At 38.3% G+C, this 24,037-nt stretch overlaps 1 protein-coding gene across 1 annotated transcript in view; it reads right to left on the reverse strand.

The window, feature by feature from the left end:
• Positions 1–2,059: 2,059 nt before the first annotated feature.
• LOC137622099 (uncharacterized) overlaps positions 2,060–24,037 on the reverse strand; it is a 170,957-nt gene continuing 148,979 nt past the window's right edge. Inside the window, exon 4 of the mRNA XM_068352569.1 lies at positions 2,060–2,287. Coding sequence (XP_068208670.1) covers positions 2,085–2,287 — 203 coding nt within the window. The 3' untranslated portion in view covers positions 2,060–2,084. The remainder of the gene's footprint in view (positions 2,288–24,037) is intronic.

The raw sequence follows: 24,037 nt of genomic DNA on the forward strand, positions 1-24,037 counted from the left end.
GATTACAATCGTCTACATACACTGTTATCTACTTAAATCATAAAAGTAAGGATGTAGTATTAAAAATAGTTTTGAAATTGTACAATTTCAAATGTCTTCAAATAAAAATACGAGTATTATGTGTGGGTGTGGGTGTGTATGAGAGAGAGAGAGAGAGAGAGAGAGAGAGAGAGAGAGAGAGAGAGAGAGAGAGAGAGAGAGAGAGAGAGAGAGTTACATCATCTGGACTTTTAATAATTAACGAAGCCCTGGCTGCAGATCTTATTCGGGAACATGATATACTGATATCCTAATTCAATTCCAGTATTAGCATTCAAACTTTCAATAACAGTAAAAGTCATCGCTTCCAATAATGTCTGGTACGGATTAGCATCTCTAAATACCAATATAGACACAATAATTTCACCAAGAGGGCCAATGTGATAGTCGATATTCATTATGTGGAAACTGGCAAGAGATATGAACCTAAATAAAAGCTGATTAAGAGACATTAACCTGAATGAAAGCTGATTAAGAGATATGAACCAAAATGAAACATGATTAAGAGATATGAACCCAAAAGAAACATGATTAAGAGATATGAACCCAAAAGAAAAATGATTAAGAGATATGAACCCAAATGAAAAATTATTAAGACATATGAACCAAAATGAAAAATGATTAAGAGATATGAACCTAAATGAAAAAGGATTAAGAGATATGAACCCAAATGAAAAATGATTAAGAGATGTGAACCCAAATGAACGCTGATTAAGAGAGAGAACCCAAAGGAAAACTCACAAAAGAGATAGGAATCAAAGGAAAACTGATAAGAGATATGAACGAAAAGGAAATCTGACAAGAGAGATATGAACTTCAAGAGCAGCCGATAGAGAGATGTGAGCCCAAAAGAAACTGACGAAAGACACACAAACCCAAAGGAAAGTAACAAAAGACTCAAACCCAAAGGAATACCGATATCAATAAATGAAGCAAATCACTTTTAAAGCAGCTACGTAACCAATCAAGATGAAACCAAAAAATTCTGCACAAATATCAGAAGCTGCAAACCGCTGATGAAGGAAAGGGGGGGGGGGGGGGGGGGGGTGTTTAAGCGTACTCCTTGTACTAAATTTTTTTAGCATAGTCACGAAGACCGTAATTGCATAGAGAGCCACAGAGATTCACAACCTTGCGACCTGAGGCCTCTATAATTCAGTGACCACCTAAGCACAACCGTATTCAATTTTCCGTCCATTTGAAACCTGCAATGTAGTGAACATCTAATAAGGGCCAGTTGGAAGGAGTTAAAAACATGCCTTTTCTATCTATGGTAAAGAAAAACAATATATGGGGAAAATGATAGGGCTTAACCTCCGTAGAAATGATTTATAAGTTTTTTGAAGGGTCAAAGTTTAGGCACGGGGAAAACCAAATTTCATTCAAATTCTCCCCACGTAGAATTTAATACACTATTACTGTTGTTATATTATCGTTCATCAATTATCATTATTATTACTGTTATTAACATTATTATTACTGTCATTACCATTATCATTAGTATAATTCATAATAAGCGAATATTCCTACGGAACAAATTTGCAAAGGCACTGAAGTTTAAAAACAAGTTTTCAAATATCAAAATGTTTGAGCGTGAATAGGAAAATAAGAACGCAAAATACATCAATATCAATAGGGATAACTCCATAAACAAGAATCTCTCATACATATGTAGTATAATAAAGCAGAATAACATACAGCTATTCTCGAAAGAACTTAGAATATTCTACCAATAAACTGACAAAACACAATTTCTTAAAATCAGATTTAATAGTTTTTTTCCCATTACTATAGAACACTTTGCATAACGGAAATAAACCCGTGATGAAGCAAAAATAAATAAATATAAATAAATAAATAAATAAATAAAATGAAATAAAAAATTACTACTACAACTACTACTACGACAACGTAATTTAGGGAGAGAGAATAGAAACTGTAATTTACAAGAAATATTTATCCTACAAAAAACCCTTGTAGGTCCGATAAAATATTTTTCTTACTAAACAATACTGTTGAAGTCTTACAGGCGCCACAAATGTTTCCTACCGAAGGTCGTTTTGGAATCGCATTGTTAAAGTAATAAAATTGTCCCACTGGGGAAGACTTACCGCGTAAAGGATGGAATCAGTCTCGCCATATTTTTCCTCAAAATTACAGCGTCTTCCCTCCCACGTTACAATATTCTTCGCAACAAAAATTTCAGTCATCTTACGCCAATCAGTTTGTGTCGGTGGAGCACATACAACTGAAAATAATGAAAAGCAGATTAAGATTTTTTTCTATGTAATCAAAAGAGAACAGGAAAAATTAAATGAATTATTCATTCACTTTAGTCAACTATTTCCTCCTAAAAATATTATCAAGTCAATAACCAATAATCTTAGCAGCGTAAATATTGCAACTTCTAATAAATTATTAATAAATTTTATAAGCAATAACGTTTTCAGATTATATCTTAATTGAACTACCTGCAAGACAGACTGGCGTTCAAGAGTAAAGTGGTAAAAAGGAGGACATTATCTGGAAATACTACACCGGAAAATTATTTTCTCCCGGAAATCAAACAAGAAAAACTCGGAAAAAAAATTCAACAGCAAATGTCAATCATTAGTAATCATGCCCTTACACCGTAAGAAAATGGGGGGGGGGGAATTAGAGTATTACAGGAAAGTATTATAACATGACATTATAGTAAACGATAAGATAAAAAAAGACAATTATGGATAACAGCTATGTAATTGCATCTAATTAAGAGGTTTTCAATGAATGAGTTATCTTTCACTTCAAGATTAGATACTAGATAAGAAGAAATACAATGAAAATGCTCTCACCAAACTATATCGAATACCAGTAAAACCAGGACACTAGGATCCTAAAAACAGAAATGAAATATTCAGGAATGTTTACAAAATGACCAGAGAATGCAATTGATCATGAAAACGTGAAATAAATGCATTATAGAAACGAAACAAATACATCATGGACGGTAAAAACAATGAGACAAGAGCTGACAAAGGGTTAACCAAAAATGACATTTCTTTCTGGGGAACATTTATGAAGCTATTGAGTGTCTGAATCGAAGGAATAAAAGCCTATTGTTTTAAACGGGACGTTTTTGTGGGGAATGTCGAGGAGGAAAAAACTTTGGGTCGTTTTTATCCTTTAAACAAAAGGTCATTGAATCTATTACATAGGTCAGTCGATTGGAAATGAGGTCGAAAAGATGGGTTGCATATAGGAACAGGCAGACAGAAGATATGTTGCATATGGGGAAAGGCAAATAGACGATAAAATAGGTTGCATATGAGGAGAGGCAAATAGAAGATTAGATAGGTTGCATATAAGGAAAGGAAAATAAAAGTTAAGATAGGTTGCATATAAGGAAAGGCAAATAAAAGTTAAGATAGGTTGCATATGGGGAAAGGCGAATAGAAGATGAAATAGGCTGCATATGGGGAAAGGTGAACAGAAATTAAGATAGGTTGCATATGGCAAAAGGCAAATAGAAGATATGATAGGCTTTAGGGGTAAGGTGAATAGAAGATAAGCAGCATATGGGGAAAGGCTCAGTATTAGGTTAAAAAGAGTGAGCCAGGTGCAACGGTACAATTCCTAAATAGGAAACAACTTCCTGATGAATCTATTGTATGTCCGTGCATCAAATTACTTGCATTCAAATTGCAATTATAAAAATTTTCGTCGGGATAGGTCTTGGCGAGATGCATTTAGAGAGAGTGTTGAGAAGGCGAAACTACTGGCAACACTTTCTGCTGATGCTCAGGATATAAAGCCAGAATGCAGTCACCACATAAGCTATAAAGTTGCTGAACATAGGCCTAAAGGTATTAAAAAGTTTCTACCTCATATGTTTGCATGAGGTGTGGTCAGCAAGCAAAACATTTTGATAATGATTGATTTGCCATGGAATTGAAATGCATTAAATGCCAGAAAACTCGACACCTTGCTCAGTGTTGCCAATCCACTGCAAAGTCATCGCATGCTGTCTCTGAAGCAACGAGTAATGCAGCAATGACCCAGGGAGATGTAGCAACGCAGCTTATGAGGAAGGTGCACTGTGACCAGATGGATGTTAGTGACGTAAAAGACAGCTGTGAATGCTTTCGACGAAGGGTAAATTCTTTTTTAGAATAAACTCCAATGTGCCTATGTCTGATTCACCATATATGATGAGCTGCTTTATTAACAATCAGAAAGTCGATTTTGAAATTGATAGTGGAAGTCATGTTTCTACAATATGTCAGTGGTGCAGCCAGGGGCCCTGTTGCTATTTCTTCAACAAAACACCGTGTTCGTGGATACAGTGAAAATGCTATAGATTTATGTGGAAAAACTTATGTAAATGTGACTTATGGTCACAAAATGTTGAAACACTAATTCTTAATTGTAAATTCCAATAATGTTAATCTGTTAGGTGGGATTTTATGTCGACAGATGGATATTAAACTTGTGTAATCTGATGTTATGCAACATTCTGATAAGGTAAATAATGTAAATGTCAGCAAATATGATGACGTCAGGAATACAATTTTGTCTGAATTCAAAAAATCTTTAGGTGATGAATTTGTCTGACATCAATATTATTATTATTATTATTATTATTATTATTATTATTATTATTATTATTATTATTATTATTATTATTACTTGCTAAGCTACAACCCTAGTTGGAAAAGCAAGATGCTATAAGCCCAGTAGCCCCAATAGGGAAAATAGCCCAGTGAGGAGAGGAAACAAGGAAAAATAAAATATTTCACGAACAGTAACAACATTTAAATAAATATTTCCTATATAATCTTTAAAAAAACAAGAGGAAGAGAAAAGATAAAAATAGTGTGCCCGAGTGTGCCCTCAAGGAAGAAAACTCTAATCCAAGACAGTGGAAGGAAAAGACGACCTCTTGATAAACCACCAGGCATCCATGGCCCTTCTATTAAGCCTGCCCAACACACCATTTCAAAAAGACAAAAGAGGAAGAAAAAAAAATAAGATAGAAAAGTGTGCCCAAGTTTACCCTCAAGCAAGAGAACTCTAACCCAAGGCAGTGGAAGACCATGGTACAGAGGCTATGGCACTACCAAAGACTAGAGAACAGTGCTTTAATTTTGGAGTGTCCTTCTTCTGGAAGAGCTGCTTACCATAGCTTAAAGACTCATCTACACTCACCAAGAGGAAAGTAGCCACTGAACAATTACAGTGCAGTAGTTAACTCCTTGGGTGAATTAGAATTGTTTGGTAATCTCAGTGGTCAGGTGTATGAGGATAGAGGAGAATATTTAAAGAATAGGACAGACTATTTGTTGTTTGTGTAGGCAAAGGGAAAGTGAACCGTAACCTGAGAGGAGAGAGTTGTCTTTTCTTTGTATCATTATTGAGTTTTTAAGTTACATATTGCAAAGAGTTGTTGATGATGGGCACCATAGTGAGTATAGGAATGTAATATTTGGTGTTCCTCAGGGTAGTGTTTGTGCCCCATTACATTTCATACTGTATACACATAAGTGGTTTGGCCTAGAAAATATATGCATATGATGCTAAACTCTTTACAACAGTTCCATCTCTTTAAATGTCATGTCTGATGCAAGGCCAATTTTTGCGCAAGAGCTTGACCTGATCCATTACGTTTACAAAGTAAGGTAAAAGAAGACCTTGACAGGCTAATTGCTAGTGGCAAGATATCTAGGGTATATTCCAGTGATTGGGCTCCACCCACAGTTGATGTTATGATGGATGAGAATCCCATTCGAATATGTGGGTATTTTTTAGTTACAGTGAATAAATTCCTCGATACAGAGCAGATTCCATTACCTCTATTGATGAGGTCACTGCACAAGCAGTTGGCGCTGCTGCAACAGTTTTCTCTAGAATTGATTTGGCACATGCATTTTTACAGTTGCCATTAGATAAAGAATCTAAGAAATATGCAACAATTAACACTTGTGAAGGGTTTTATCGACACAATTACCTCCCATTCGGCTTACGGGCTAGTCCCAGTATATTCCAGTAATTTATGTTACAGTTACTGAATGACATGTGATTTCTAACCAGGATGATCTACTTATTTTGTCTCCTAATGTTGATGAGCATACTGTTACCTTGAGGAGAGTATTAAATACTCTTCAGGATGTTGGTATCAAAATTAATAACAATAAATGTTCCCTTTTTACAGGTGCATTATTTAGGGCATATTTTCAATAGAAAGGGGGTGCATACTGATCCTGGAAAAGTTGGTTCCACTGTTGATGGCCCTTGCCCAAAGACTTACAGTAATTGCAAACATTCTTGAGACTTTGTAGCTATTATAAACGGTTTATTCCTAAATTCAGTGATGAGTTTGCCCCATTGTATATATTATAGCGCAAGATTTGTAAGGAATCAAGAACAACAGAAGTGCTTTGATACTGTTAAGATATTGTTCACATCTCACAGGGTTCTACAGTTTTATAATCCAGGTTATGAAACCTTGAGAAACAGACAGTTCAGGATATGGAATTGCTGCTGTACTGACGCCAAATAAAGATATGTAGTCTTTGCAGCTGCCTGTAAAATTTGCATCACATACTCTGAACTATGCGGAATGTAATTACTCAAATCTTGAAACGGAAGCATTGTCTGTAGTGTTTGGGTGGGAAAAATTAGGAGAACTACTTCTTGGTTCAAAATTCATCATTAGGAATGATAAACAACCTTTGCGTAAACTGTTCTCCCATACAGCAGGCATACCTTTCACATGTTTTGCTAGGTTACAGCGTTGGTATCTAAGACTAGCTCAGTTTGATTGTTGTTTTGAATATTCAAAAGGCACAGATAATGTTGACAGTGATTGTTTAAGTAGACTGCCTCTACCTGAATATGGCCATGATTGTGACCCATATGAACTAATCTTTACTGTGAATTCCCTGTCAGATATGAATATAACCTGTGTTGAAATTCAAAAGGAGACAGATAAAGATTAAAGTATATCTGAGTTGAAACATTGTATAAAATACGGTGTTCCTATCAATGCTAAGTCTAACTTGTTGCCATATAAGAACGTTCTGAGGGATATGTATATTATGAAAGGCTGTATTCCGTATCAGAATCATGTTTTAATTCCTCATTCTGTACAGCAAATGGTATTAGAGAAATTTTATGTAGGCCATCCAGGAATGTGTAGAATGTCTTTAGTGTCCTCACTTATCTGGTACCGTAAGACTGATCATGATGTTGAAAGGAAAATTGTAAGATGTCAGTCTGTTCAAGCAACACCAAGTAAGAATCAACCAGTAGTATGGCCTACTCCACCACGGCCTTGGTCTCATGTTCATAGACCATTTTTTCTATGAATCTTACACATGTCTTATTGTTATAGATCACTTAGCAAGTATATAGAAGTGAAAATAGAGCTTTGTACGAGTGCAAATGAAACAATTCACGCTTTGCATTTGGTATTTTCACATAATGGATTGTGTGATACAATCGTAGCAGATAATGTTTCGTGTTTCACCAACAGTAAATCTAAAAAGTTTATGGAGAACAATGGCATTATCCATATAACTCCTCCTCCCTATTCATCATCAAGTAATGGTCAAACAGAGAGGGAGGTAAGGGTTGCAAAAGATTTGCTTAAGAAATATCAAAGTGGTGAATCATTCAAAGCACATTTGGCTCAAGTTTTATTCCATTATCGTACTGTTCCACATTCTGTTACTAGTATTCCCCCATCAGTCTCCCTGAATAATAGAAAGTTTGTATTGGTTAAAGATAGAATAAACCCTAAATATGCTGCTAATAAACAATCTTGTGAATTCAAACAAATAAATAAATTTGAGGTAGGTGATAAAGTTCTGGCACTTAACTTGAGAGATGGTCTGAAATGTTTTCATGGTACTATTGTTCAGAAATTAAGTGTAAATGTGTATAATGTTCATGTTCAGGAATTAGAAATCATATGGAAACGACACTGTAATCAACTATTGTAAATTATAGGTTCAGAACAAAAGAAAAGCGTCAATAATGAATCCAGTTGTGTATCACCCTATAATGAATTACCTTCTCATCAAAAAATAGTGCAACCTTATATTTCTGTTGGGTCCCCTACCAATGTTTCGCCTCACAATAACATATAAGTGTACCAACTATTAGGGTTTCTAGTGATATTCCTATAACAGAAGTGCCTCATGTCAGGCGCTCAGCTAGAAATAGAAAACCTGTGATAAGTTATGGTTATGATGAATATTAGAGATGTTATGATATATGCTCAATGTAAATGATTGCCAAGGTTATTCTTCCTATATAATATTATTCCTACTCCATTTTCTGTTATTGTAGTGACATCTTCATTACGTCATGACTACGGCCACTGGGCCTTTGAATTTCAATTAGTGTCTGCCTCAGTGATCTAGGGAATACTTCTCTTTTCAAGCACTCATCTTTTCATAATCCTTTTAAAGGAATTACCTTAGAATTTCAAATTAGTGTCTGCACCAGTGATCTAGAGAATACATCTCTTTCCAAGCACTCATCTTTTCATAATCCTTTTTAACGAATACCAAACAAACTTAAATCTTGCATTCATCCTTACAGAGAATAACTGAAATAATTAAGAAGTTTGAAGACCTTTCAACTGCGTCAATCATGAGGCCCCTGTTTTCGAACTCTAACAGTTAGGAGTGGGTGGATCGTTTCTTGGCATCATTATTGAATTTCTAAGTAATAAATCACAAAAAGTTGTTGTTGATGGGAACCATAATGAGTATAAGAATGTGATATCTGGTGTTCCTCAGGGTAGCGTTCTTGGCCCATTACTTTTCGTACTATAGGCACATGACATGTGGTTTGGCCTTGAAAGCAAGCTTGATGCTACTCTCTCTGCATCAATTCCATCTCTTGAACATAGATCTAGAGTTGCTGAACCCCTTAATAGAGATCTAACTAAAATTGGTGATGGTGCAAATTATGGGGTATGAAGTTGAATCCTAACAAAACTCAAAGTATGATTTCAAGTTGGTCAAGGACAGTGGCTCCTCAGCATCCAGGTCTCAGAATTGATAATGTTTCTTTAACGTTGTATGACTCTTAACCTTTTAGGTGTGATTCTCGACAGAAAATTTACTTTTGAGAAACACATTAGGTCTGTGTCTTCTTCAATTGCACAAAGAATTGGCTTACTGAGAAATTCTTATAAGATTTTCGGTGATCAATCTGTTTCGAAGAGTTGTTTCAATTCTTACATTCTACCTTGTTTCAAGTATTGTTCTAATGTCTGGGCTTCAGCTGCTGCTTCTCATCTCAATTTGTTGGACAGGAACTTATGGTCTATTAAATTTTTTACTCCTGATCCAAATATTAATCTCTGCCAACTTCGTTCAATTACTTCAATGAGCATATTGCATAAGACTTTTCATAATTCTGATCATCCTTTACATTTAGATCTTCCCGGACAGTTCCATCCTGTTCGTGATACTTAGCATACTGTTAATTCTAATAGTCACGCCTTCTCCATCATGAGGTTCAATACTACAGAGTATTTTAGATGTTTTTATTCCAGCTGTGACCAAGTTGTGGAATGATCTTCCTAGTCGGGTGGTTGAATTGGTAAATCTTCATAAGTTCAAACTTACAACAAATGTTTTTATGTAGTACTGGCTGACATGTCTTTTTATTATAGTTTATATACGTTATATCTATTTTGATGTTACTGTTTTTAAAATCCTTTATCTTAATTGTTCATTGTTTCACATATCATTTATTTATTTCCTTATTTCCTTTCCTCGCTAGGCTATTATTTCCGGTTGGAGTCCTTTGGCTTATAGCATCTTGCTTTTCCAACTAAGGTTATAGCATAGATAATAATAATAATAATAATAACTAATAATATATACAGAACACACACACACACACACACACACACATATATATATATATATATATATATATATATATATATATATATATATTTATATATATATATATATATATATATATATAATATATACATATATATATTATATATGTGTATATATATTATATTTATATATATATACATATATATATATATATATATATATATATATATATATATATATATATATGCATAGATATCATATATATATCATATACATATATTATATATATTTATATATATATATATATATATATATATACATAGATATCATATATATATCATATACATATATTATATATATATTATATATATATATATATATATATATATATATATATAAAGATATATATATATACATAGATATCATATTGTAACTTAGTTGTCATTAATTTCTGAATTATTTAAGTTTTTAGACTTTTAATGTTAAGTATAGAAGTGTTGTATTCTTTCTTTATTAGCTTTTTGTCTCCTCACCGGTGGTTATCTTGGTGTTTATTATTGGCTAACGACTATTTTATATTTTCAAGTTGTGTTGGTTACGTGGCAGCTCTCCTTCATTATCCGAGGTATGGAGGTTTTCGCTTGGAGGAGTTGTCCTCAGTGTGTTTCTGAGCCTCCAACCTTGAAGGGCACGATAATTGCTGCTGGATTTATTATATTCATCGCCATTACAGAGCTGCATTGTGAAGCTGTTTAGCTTTCCCAGGATATCCTCGCTCTGCATTAAGGATTTTTATCCTATATATATTATACTACCCTTGGTTCAGTAAAAGCCAAGGGGACCTCTCTGCCCCAAGGTAAAGATTTTGAACGTTATATTTGTGTGTCGGGCCCACGACCTGTACTCCTGGGCGTTCTGCATTATTGAACCATTCACCACCATTGTTTTGGATCCGTGTTTTCTGCCACCTGAATTAAGCTTCCAGCTGGAGAGTTTATTGTCCTCTGAGGAGACCCCTAGAAGTGAATGAGGAATTTGTTAGGGATATTTAATGTGTAATTGTTAGGATATTCTTACTTTTCGTTTGCCTCCTCCTTTCTGGACCCTCTTCCCTTTTTGTATGCTTGTGTTGATGACCTTTCTTTAATTGTGTAATTTTTTTCTTTTACAGGGAGTTTAAGAGTGAGTGTTTATCATTAATTACTGTATTGTTGAGGTTCAGGTGTTATTTCTGTCTGAAACTTGTGTATTAAAATTAAGTATATTTTTGTGGTATTTTCTTTGTCCCCTTGAATTGACTTTGCACTCTTATTGAAATTGTATACTATTCCACCTTTTGTGGACTTAGTATGGTACTTAAGTGAATACTGTTTGAAAAATTTAGTGTTTTTGTGTGGTGGTCAAGCCATCCATCACAAAATGGCGACCGTGACAGGATCTTTTTGTTCCTAAGTATTCACCGGTGTATGTGCAAAGTAAATTCTTGGGGTTGTTTTTCAGGCAGCATATTTTCACCTCCTCGTGGTTTTTTTTTTTAATTTAGTATTGTGTGAATAATAGTGGTCATCATGGTTAATGTACTAGACCTCCTTAGCGGAGAGGGGTGGCAAGAAAGGCTTGCAGAGTTGAATAGGGAAGATTTGGAAATTGTAGCAGAACATTTTGAATTGGGATATGATGTGTCAATAAGAAAGGGTGTATTGCTATTGCAAATTTATGAATGTGTTAAAACTGTAAAGGCTGGTGGGGAACAAGTGAAACCTGATAAAGCGCTGTTATCTGTAGAAATTTTGGATAGGCAAATTGCTCTGAGGCAGATGGAGTCTGATATAGAAAAGTTTAAGGCGGAGGAAAGAGAAAAGGAGAGGCAGCATGAGATTGCCATGAAAAACTCAGGTTCCTCTTCTTCCTCTCCCCCTTCCCCAAATAGGTCAGTAACGCCTGCTATTAATTTAGCGCAGGCTCTCAAATTTGTGCCTAAATTTGAGGAAGACAATATTGCAGAGTTTTTTGTATCATTTGAGAGGATTGCAGCAAGGTTGGAGTGGCCCCAAGAGTATTGGACCACTCTTATACAAAGTAAATTGATTGGAAGAGCTCAGAGGGTGTATGTAACTCTGGAGGAGGATCTGTCATCAGATTATGAGTGTGTAAAGGCTATCGTCTTGAAGGCCTATGAGTTAGTCCCTGAAGCCTATAGGCAACGCTTCAGGAACTTAGAAAAAAGTAGGGAGCAGACTTTTATTGAATTCGCAAGATCGAAGGAACAATATGCTAGTGATTGGTTCAAGTCCAAGGAAGTGGTAAATTTTGAGAAATTGAAGGAATTAATGTTGGTGGAGGAGTTCAAGAGGTGTGTTCCGGATAAACTGAAGGTTCACCTCGAAGAGTTAAAACTAGAGACCATTCAGGAGGTAGCCATCGCTAGTGATGAGTATTATTTGTCTCATAAGAGTGAGTTAGGGGGAGTAACAAAAATGGTGAAGTCCGGATGGGGTAAAGTAGGTAGGAATAATGATTTCAACAATAATAATAATTCTAACAATAATAATAATGCAGGGATGTTTACTAGAAATAATTATAGAGGTAATGATCAGGGCAATGCCAATACTAATATTAATTTTTCTCCTAACAGGAATAATAGACCTAAGATATATAATCCCGAGAAATTGAAAACATTGACGTGCTTCTTTTGCAATAAGAAGGGGCACGTAAAGAGCATGTGTTATGCATTTAGAAACTCACAAAATGCTAATGTTAGGCCAGTGATGGGTGTGGAAGAGAGAGAGAGAGAACCTACCCCAACAACATCTGCTGATCAATGACTACCTGGTTGTTTTGACAGATATTTGTCCTTCGGTAGTGTCTCTTTCGCCAATTCGTCCGAGAAAAGACGTGTGCGTATTTTGCGTGATACCGGTGCAGCTCAGTCTTTGATATTAAGGGAGGCATTACCTTGCAATTTTGTACCAAAAAGTGGGGAATTTGTGTTATTGGCTGGTTTTCCCGATACGGTAAAATCGTATGCCATGGAAAATTTTAATTTAATCTGCCCTTCCTTTGCAGGGAATTTGAAATTGGCCATCGTTGATAAATTTCCGGTTAAAAATGTTGATGTTGTGATAGGGAATGATGTTGCTCTGAAGAATAATACTTGTCCCATACTGATAAACCCTGATAGTGAAGTAGCAGCAGTTACTCGTTCTAGTGCTAGAATTGTTGACGCTGCAGAGTCAAAAATTGATCTAGATTTAAGTAGTTTAGAACGTAGTGATAGCGTAGTTGTAGATCTTGGGATTTTGAAGGACAAACTGAATTGGACTATTGAAGAGCTAATCAAAGCTCAGAAAAAGGATTTTCGGGATCTCCCTATTGAGTCAGGTGAGGTGACTGATATAACCGGTCCCAAATTTAAAATAATTAATAATATTTTATATAGGTTGACTAGGCCTATGGAGGCTGATAACTTTGATTATGAAATTTTGAAACAGATAATGGTTCCATTTGTTTACAGGAATGAGTTTATATCATTGGCGCATGAAAGTGGTTTGGCCGGACATTTTGGCATTCATAAGACTTCTGGCAAGTTGTTAATGAATTATTATTGGCCGAAGTTGAAGGCGGACGTAAAGAAGTTTGTCAATAGCTGTGATGTTTGTCAGAAGGTCGGTAAACCTAATCAGCTTATTCCAAAAGCGCCTCCATGTCCCATTCCAGTGGTTTCCGAACCTTTCACGGAGGTCATTATTGATATTGTTGGACCATTACCAAGGACTCGTAGTGGAAATTAATATATTTTGACTATCATGGATAGGATGTCTCGATATCCCGAGGCAATACCACTACGTACGATAAAAAGTGTTAAAATTGTAGATGTACTAATTGACTTTTTTACCAGGTTTGGGATGCCTAAAATTATTCAATCGGATTGTGGTTCTAATTTTGTTAGCAGGTATTTCAGAGATAAAATGGCAGAGTTAAATATAAAACATGTGACCTCTTCTCCATATCATCCAGAAAGTCAGGGAGCTCTGGAGAGATTTCATCAGACCCTGAAATCCATGGTAAAGAAATATTGTTTGATTAATGGTTCTGAATGGGATAAGGAATTACCTTATTTGTTGTTCGCTTTTCGTTCTGTCCCAAGTCAGTCTTTAGGTTTTTCGCCTTTCAGCCTTGTGTTTGGCCATTGTGTTCGAGGTCCTCTTGATGTTGTTCGAGAGTCCTGGGAGGGAGACGTCCCTGAGATCAATTTATTAGATTATGTGTCTAATCTAGGTGATAAGTTAACAAAAGCTTGGAAATTTGCAGGTGAAAATTTATTGTGTAGCCAAAAAAGAATGAAGTACTTTTTTGACAGAAGGTCTAAAGCACGTGACTTTGCGGTAGGCGACAAAGTTTTGGTTTTGTTACCCATTCCTGGAAATCCATTGAAAGCATCTTTTTTCAGGTCCTTGGAAAATTCTGAAAAAAATTAGTGAAGTTAATTATTTAGTAGAGACTCCCGAGAGAAGGAAACCTTTTCAGCTTTGTCACATAAATATGTTGAAGGCTTATGTAGAACGGGAGAAAGTCACTCCCGTGGCAACCATAGGGAATGCTGTAGTTTCCGAGAACGATAAACTTTTTTCTTTTTCAGAGGGTGAAAGTATTGATGATAATTGTTTTAATGGAAGTGAATGGCGTTCAGATAATAAGAATTCTTTGAAACATTTTTCTGGTATGGTTTCTCATTTAAGTAATGAAGAACAAAAGTCTTTAAAGAAATTGGTATTTAATTATAATGAATTATTTTCGGATGTACCGGGAAGGACTAATGTCCTTGAACATGACGTGGACGTAGGTAGTGCCACTCCTGTAAAACGAGCACCTTACAGGTTGAATCCCTTTAAAAATGAGGTTGTGGCGAAGGAAGTTGATTATATGCTAAAACATGACCTAATTGAACCTAGTCAAAGTCCTTGGTCATCCCCTGTTGTATTGGTAAAGAAACCCGACGGTAATTTCAGGTTATGTTTTGATTACCGTAAATTGAATGAAGTGTCTAAGTCTGATTGTTACCCATTACCACGAATTGAGGATTGTATTGATCGTATGGGTAAGGCCAAGTACATTAGTAAATTCGATTTGCTGAAAGGTTATTGGCAGGTTCCTCTTTCGAAGCGGGCAAGGGCCCTGTCCGCTTTCGTAACACCCCAGGGACTATTTCAATGTAAAGTGATGCCGTTTGGTATGAAGAACGCGGCTGCCACCTTTCAGAGGTTAATGAATACTTTAGTCTATGGTTTAGAGGGGTGTGTAGTTTATATTGATGATATTGTTATTTATAGTAATGATTGGGAAACTCATTTAAAACGTATTAGGGCACTGTTTGAGGTTTTGAAGAAAGCAGGTTTAGTAATTAATTTAAAGAAAAGTGAATTCGCAAAGGCGAGGGTCGTATATTTGGGTCATGAAGTTGGTAATGGTAAAGTTGCTCCTAAGCAAGCAAATATCGAATGTATTGAAAAAATGTTAATCCCTAAGTGCAGGAGGGATGTCAGAAGATTCCTTGGGTTGGGTGGGTACTACCGAAGGTTTGTTAGAAATTTTTCTGACATCGCCGATCCTTTGACTAATCTCTTAAGAAAGAAGGTAGCTTTTGTCTGGACTGATGAAACACAACGGGCTTTTGATAATTTAAAAAGAGTATTAATTAATTTCCCTGTCTTAAGAGCTCCTGATTTTGACCTTCCTTTTTCTCTTGCCACGGATGCAAGTGACGTTGGTGTAGGAGCGGTGTTGTTGCAGAATGACGAGCAGGGAGTTTCTCATCCTGTCGCATTCTTTTCAAAAAAATTGTCCTCCGCCCAACGTAGGTATTCCACTGTGGAGAGAGAGACTCTTGCTTTAGTATTTGCTATTAACCATTTTCAGGTTTATCTCTCCTCCTCAGATACACCTATTAAGGTCTTGACAGACCATAATCCCCTGACCTTCATCAGCAGATACAAAAATAAAAATCAACGATTGATGAGGTGGATTCTCATGCTGCAAGAATGGAATTTAGAATTTTCCCACATCCCAGGAAAAGATAATATTGTTGCCGATTTTCTCTCTCGCAGCGTTGAATATTAGTTGATTGACAGAGGGCTATGCAGTTATTAAAGGTAGTATCTGTATCGTTCTAATTATGGTGTGTGTGCTGTTGAAGTGGTAGTGAGTAGAAGTAAATGTATATTTAAGATTTATTAATCATGGTTTGTTTACAGAAGACTATAATGTTCTGGGTATATTATATGGGATCTTTAAGGTTAAAAGGTGAGGGTGATCACTGGTACTTTCTAATGATTGATTAATTAGATGGGTCATGGGCTCACGGGTCTGTAGCACAACAGCCGTTTTTTAGGCGCTACAGGCTGGTGTATGAGTGGTACCCTAGACTGAGTTAAGGTTAATCTACTAAGGTTTAGAGGTGTCAGGTACGATAAGGTTTATAATAAGCTAAGAAGAGAGATAGGCACTAATCTGGTATTCTGTATTTTCAGGCTAATAATTACGCTTCATCGAGTTTGTTTGTTTGTTTGCGCAGGGGAGTCTTGTGGTGGTCTTCTCTGTGTCGTTCGGTGTGTGTGTATGTATTGGACACTATGGTGATAAGTGTGATATATAGCACTGAAATAGACAGTGGTTTTTGTGATCAACATTTATTGCTAGTGAGTGATGTGTATCCCTGAAAATGAACAGTGTATTGATTGTGGAAAAGGTTATAGCCTTTGGACTATATATACAGAATCCGGTTGTTAGTGCAATGACTCTTTATTTAGTTTATTAACGGTGTGAGTGATGGGAAATTTTTAGGTGGGGTATCTATTTATCGAATAGTGATGTTTTGCCTTTCTGGTTTTGGAAAGTTTTCCTGTGATTAGTATTAAGTTTAAGAGGTTGTTAGTATTTGTTATATATTGTTATATTTTGTTTTCCTTGTGAGCTGCAAACCTTGGTACTTGCCACCCTCTTTCCTTTTGTTTGTCATGTCTTTGCAGGTGGTTTAATGACTATTTTTTTTGGTTATTTTATTATTTCAATATGTGATTAAATGTTAACGTACATTATGAAAAAAAAAAAAAGTTGAATTTTTTTTTTTTTTTTGGTCGGGTGAGGAGGTGTAACTTAGTTGTCATTAATTTCTGAATTATTTAAGTTTTTAGACTTTTAATGTTAAGTATAGAAGTGTTGTATTCTTTCTTTATTAGCTTTTTGTCTCCTCACCGGTGGTTATCTTGGTGTTTATTATTGGCTAACGACTATTTTATATTTTCAAGTTGTGTTGGTTACGTGGCAGCTCTCCTTCATTATCCGAGGTATGGAGGTTTTCGCTTGGAGGAGTTGTCCTCAGTGTGTTTCTGAGCCTCCAACCTTGAAGGGCACGATAATTGCTGCTGGATTTATTATATTCATCGCCATTACAGAGCTGCATTGTGAAGCTGTTTAGCTTTCCCAGGATATCCTCGCTCTGCATTAAGGATTTTTATCCTATATATATTATACTACCCTTGGTTCAGTAAAAGCCAAGGGGACCTCTCTGCCCCAAGGTAAAGATTTTGAACGTTATATTTGTGTGTCGGGCCCACGACCTGTACTCCTGGGCGTTCTGCATTATTGAACCATTCACCACCATTGTTTTGGATCCGTGTTTTCTGCCACATGAATTAAGCTTCCAGCTGGAGAGTTTATTGTCCTCTGAGGAGACCCCTAGAAGTGAATGAGGAATTTGTTAGGGATATTTAATGTGTAATTGTTAGGATATTCTTACTTTTCGTTTGCCTCCTCCTTTCTGGACCCTCTTCCCTTTTTGTATGCTTGTGTTGATGACCTTTCTTTAATTGTGTAATTGTTTTCTTTTACAGGGAGTTTAAGAGTGAGTGTTTATCATTAATTACTGTATTGTTGAGGTTCAGGTGTTATTTCTGTCTGAAACTTGTGTATTAAAATTAAGTATATTTTTGTGGTATTTTCTTTGTCCCCTTGAATTGACTTTGCACTCTTATTGAAATTGTATACTATTCCACCTTTTGTGGACTTAGTATGGTACTTAAGTGAATACTGTTTGAAAAGTTTAGTGTTTTTGTGTGGTGGTCAAGCCATCCATCACAAAATATATACCATATACATATATTATATATATTTATATATATTTATATATATATATATATATATGTGAGTGTGTATATGTGTGTATATATATATAATAAATATATATATATATATATATATATATATATATATATATATATATATATATATATATATATTATATATATATGTGTGATTTTGTATGTGTGTATATATATAATAAATATATATATATATATATATATATATATATATATATATATATATATATATATATATATATATATTTATTCATAAATAATATCATCTCATCAAACGCTTGTGGACACACAGGGCCTCGGTTAGATTTCGCCAGTTATCTCTATCATGAGGTTTTAATTCAATGCTCCTCCATTCATCTCCTACTGCATCCTTCAGAGTTCTCATCCATTTAGGACTGGGTCTTCCAACTCTTCTAGCGCCTTGTAGAGCCTAGTTAAACGCTTGGTGAAATAGTTTCTCTTGGGGAATGCGAAGGGCATGCCCAAACCATCTAAATCTACCCCTAACCATGATCTCATCAAGTAACTTCTCTTAGTTTCATTTCATATCCTGCCGTGCAACTTAACTCCCAATATTATTCTGAAGGCTTTTTTCTCAAATCTACTAAATCTGTTGGCAATTGTTTCATTGTTATACCATGACTCATGCCCATACAGTAACAAAGATCTCAATAAACTGATATATAGCCTGAATTTTATATGTAATTCGAGGTGATTTAATTTCCAAATTTTACTTAACCTAGCCATTGTCCGATTTGCTTTTTTTCAATATTTTACTAACTCCAATTCTAATGATCCTTTATTGAAGATCATAGTTTCTAAATACTTGAACGATTCTACCTCATTAATACTTTCTCCTTCAAATTATATTTCATCTTCCATTGGATTTTATGTTCTCATCATCATCTGTCTTTCTTCTATTTATTTCGAGCGTAGCCTCATGTGATATTTCATGGATTCTGGTGAGCAAGAATTGCAAATATTGTGGTGTTCTGCTAATAAAGAGAGCATCATCAACATACTGTACCAACCGTGTGTCACACGATCGTACATAATTCATTTTGTATATATTATGCTTGTATCTTCGCTCTTCCCTCGCACTAAAAAGAACCAGAACAAACATGTCTGCGTTTCTCCTATGTAACATTGTCATTTTTTCGAACATGAAATTTCCTGTTGCCTCGAGGTTTTCTATATAAAGGAGAGTGTTCCATAATAAATTAACTCAGTTGCTTTCATACTGCCTTTGAGTTCACAACCTTCTCTCAGCCCGTCACATTGGTGACCCCGGAAGTCGACTCGCTCCCACCGCCTTCCACCCCCACCCCCCTCGCCCCTCCATCGTTGGTACTATGGCGGACTGTACAGAAGTTGGCGCTGCGGCTGCCCCATTGAAACTTTCATCGTTCGCCAGCGGAGAGGCGTTTGCTTGGTTTCAGCGCGCAGAACTCCAGTTTCGCATCAAGGGCGTGACTCGCTCAACCATCAAAGCAGATTATGTTCTTGCGGCGATACCCGAGGACACCTTCCCGGAAATATCCGACTGGCTTTGTGAACAAGGAGACACCCCAATAGCGTATGACGCCCTCAAAACATACCTTCTGCAGCAGTAATCGCCATCGCCAGCCGCCCGTATAGGAAAGCTTTTTCAGCTCTCGCAACAACCGTTGGGGGACCAAAGGGCTTCGCTTGCCCTCAGGGAAATGACAAGTATCACTCGCCTTCAACCTGCTGCAGACGGCTCTCCTCGTGAGGTGAACCTACTTCGTGCCCTTTAGATACGCCGTTTACCCGTGAACCTACTTCGTGCCCTTTGGATATGCCGTTTACCCGGACCTATACGCGCTGCCATACCCGATGTCGATAGTTTACCCATAAAGGACTTGATGACCAAAGCAGACGCCCTTATGGACAGCCACTTCAAGACCTCCATCAACGCCTCCACCCCTCACGAAGAGGATGCCTATTCAACGTCAACCGAAGCTGACATGAATGCCGTAGGACATACACGGCTACCCCGTGACGTGCCGATGCAGCGACAAAGCCGCCCACCACCCACCAATCGCTCGTGCCCCAACAAGTGACTTCTACAGCCACTTACTACCTCCCATCCGCCGCAGTTTTGCTACTACCACTTTAGATTCCGGGCAACCGCGAAGAAATGTGCCGAGGATTGTCAGTGGCCAAAAAACGTGTAAGTAGGCCATCACTTGTGGCAATGGCCTCCCGTGTTTCTAATCTTTTCTTTTTACATGATGCAGGAACGGGCGTGCGATTTTTGGTAGACACGGGTGCTTGTTGTTCTCTTTTGCCTAGGAAACTCTTCAAGACACGACGTAGTCTGTCTACATCTGCCGACGTCCGCTTGGTAGCTGCCAATGGATCTGCGATACTCACCTACAGTTACGAGAACCTCACATTATCGTTCGGAAACGGTAAATTCAATTGGAAGTTTATTGTTGCCGACGTCACATTGCCAATCCTCGGTGCGGATTTCCTCTCTCATTCCCACCTTCTGGTCGATGTCGCCCACCGACGATTGGTCAACGCAGACTCGTACTTGTTGACACCTCTTCAACCCGCCCCCTCTAACCTCGCTCTCCACATTAGCGCACCCACGGATGCATACGCCCACCTCCTCACGTCGTACCCGGAAGTTTTCCGTCCAGAACTTTGCCAAACGCCCACGGTTCCTGCCAAACACGGTATTTATCACCATATCAAGACGATGGGACCCCCAGTCATCGCAAAATTCAGACGTCTGGCACCGGAGCGTTTGGCAGCCGCCAAACAGACGTTCGCCGAAATGGAGGAAATGGGCCTTTGCCAAAAGGCCTCCAGCCCATGGTCGTCACCCTTCTAAGAAAGACGGCTCCCTCCGTCCGTGCGGGGATTACAGGCGCCTGAACATGCAAACAGAACTGGATCACTACCCCCTCCCAAACATTGCTGACGTGACCTCCTACCTGCACAAAGCGAAGGTTTTCCCTACGCTCGACCTCCTGAAGGGGTATTATCAGGTGCCTATGAACCCAGAAGACATCCCCAAGACTGCCATCACCACTCCGTTTGGTACATACACCTTCAATTACTCCTGTTTTGGCCTTCGTAATGCTGGGGCCACGTTTCAACGTCTCAGGGATGGCATCTTAGGGGACCTCCCTTTCTGTATGTTATGTGGACGACATACTTGTGTTCTCCTCCTCAAAAGAGGAACACCTCCGTCACCTGCGCATCGTGCTCGACCGCCTGCAACAAAACGGCCTAGTAGTCCGGTACGACAAGTGTACCTTTGGCGCCAACGAAGTGTCGTTCTTAGGGCACCGCATCACTCCTGAAGGAGTCCATCCCCTCCCTGAGAAGGTAGCAGCCGTTCAGAACTTCCCCGCGCCCTCGACCGTCAAAGCTTTGCAGGAATTCTTGGGCATGATCAACTACTATCACCGTTTTCTGCCAGCCATTGCCGCCACTCTTGCTCCCCTCTACGCCTCCCTCAAGGGTAAGCCAAAGGACCTGAAGTGGGGTCCCCTTCAAGAAGCTGCCTTCTGCAATGCAAAGAAGGCCCTATCAACTGCTGCGGCTCTAACTTTTCCTATCCCACATGCCCCCCTCCTTCTCTCCACCGATGCCAGCGACGTCGCTATTGGTGCAGTACTCGAGCAGGTGGTCAACGGCTCGCCCCGCCCATTGGCCTTCTTCAGCAGAAAACTGTCCAAGGCAGAATCGGGTTATTCTACCTTCGATCGAGAATTGCTGGGGGTGCACTTGGCTGTCTGTCACTTTCGCCATTTCTTAGAAGGTACGCCCTTCGTCATTCGCACAGACTACATGCTTTTGGTGCACGCCTTTACTCGACAGTCTGATGCCTGGTCCACCCGGCAACGCCGACATCTCTCCGCCGTGGCTGAATAAAATTGCACCCTTCAATACGTCCCTGGGAAAATGAATCCCGTTGGCTGCCGTTCAACTGGGATTGGATTACAACGCCCTGGCTGAAGCCCAACGACAGGATCCAGAGTATCAAGCATGTAGGACATCCTGCACGTCCCTCCGTTGTGAAGACTTCCCCCTCGAAGACTCCAACACCACCCTCCTCTGTGACGTCAGTACTGGTAGACCGCGATCTTGGATTCCTGCTCCCATGCGCCGGCAGGTGTTTGATTTCATTCACGGCCTTTCACATCCCTCGTGCCGTTCTACTGCACAGCTGCTGAAGGCAAAGTTCATTTGGCACGGCTAAGGATTGGGTACGCGCCTGTACTTCTTGCCAAACTTCCAAAGTACATCGACACACGGATTCAGGAGTGGGCACCTTTCCTCAACCTCAGCGTCGTTTCACACACCTTCACGTCGACGTTGTAGGCCCCCTACCCACATCACAAGGACATCGTTACCTGTTTACCATCATCGACCGCTCCACTCGTTGGCCTGAAGTCATTCCCATGGAAACTGCAACGTCCGCCTCATGTACATCTGCCTTACTCTCTGGATGGATTTCAAGATTTGGTATCCCCGAGCATATTACTTCTGACAGGGGAACCACTTTCACCTCTCAATTGTGGACATCATTAGCGAATCTCCTGGGCATCAACCTACATCAGACAATGGCCTACAACCCCGCTGCAAATGGAATGGTTGAACGTTTTCATCGCACCCTCAAATCAGCTTTGATGTCCCGCTGCAAGGATTCCAACTGGTTTACTCAGCTTCCCTGGGTCCTCCAGGGACTAAGGACCACTCCTAAAGACGCCCTTGACGTTTCGGCAACTGAAATGGTGTATGGCGACCCGTTGGTCGTCCCTGCCGAATTTTTTCCTTCTACAACCTCCTCCTCCGACGATCTCCAGCGCATACGTCATGTCGTGGGAAAATTTACTCCATGCCGACAGACTTACAAGCCCGCAGCGAAGCATCACATACCAACAGACTTGCACTCTGCAACGCACGTCTTCCTGCGAAACGACACTAGCAAGCCACCGCTAACGCCCCCTTACACGGGCCCTTTCCTTGTGATCCGCCGCAGTCCGAAAGCATTCCTACTAAACATTTGTGGCAAAGAAGACTGGGTCTCCATTGATCGTCTAAAACCTGCTTATCTCCTGCCAGATGACCTGCCTACAGTTCGCCTCTCTAGATCAGGGCGCCCTATTTAACATGTACAGTATGTCATTTTTAACGGGGAAGCCATGTACCAACCGTGTGTCATACGATCGTACATAATTCATTTTGTATATATTATGCTTGTATCTTCGCTCTTCCCTCGCACTAAAAAGAACCAGAACAAACACGTCTGCGTTCCCCCTATGTAACATTGTCATTTTTTCGAACATGAAATTTCCTGTTGCCTTGAGGTTTTGTATATAAAGGAGTGTGTTCCATAATAAATTAACTCAGTTGCTTTCATACTGCCTTTGAGTTCACAACCTTCTCTCGGCCCGTCACAATACTCTAGGTCTGCTAACTTTCTATTACCAATCCAGTCTAATCCTTCTCTCCCATCTACAACTGTTCTATACATTACAAAATCCATGAGGAAAAACAACATAGGTGACAACACATTCCCTTGAAGTACTCAGCTGTTCGCAAGAAATTAATTTGATAAGACTCCACTAACATTAAGAACTTTGCACTTGCTATGCTCATGAACACAATCATCTCCACAAAATTCGCAGGTGTACACTATCAAAGGCTTTTCCATAGTCCACAAATGCCATCAAGAGTGAATTTCTATATGCTACACATGGCTGTACAACATGTCTCAAAATGAAAATTTGGTCAGTAAAACTTCTACCTTTTCTAAATCCTGCTTGTTCATACCTCAACTTTTCATCAATCTTTGTCTTTAGTATCTTTAGAATAAGCATACTATATAAGTGTGATGCCTCTGTAATTATTGCAATCAGTCAAGTCTCCCTTTTCTGCAATTTTCACCGACACTCCTAACTACCATTCACCAGGTTTTGCCTTTTCATGTCACATACTGCAAAATAATCA

Source organism: Palaemon carinicauda, chromosome 28, assembly GCF_036898095.1.
Source record: "Palaemon carinicauda isolate YSFRI2023 chromosome 28, ASM3689809v2, whole genome shotgun sequence".
NCBI lineage: Eukaryota > Metazoa > Arthropoda > Malacostraca > Decapoda > Palaemonidae > Palaemon > Palaemon carinicauda.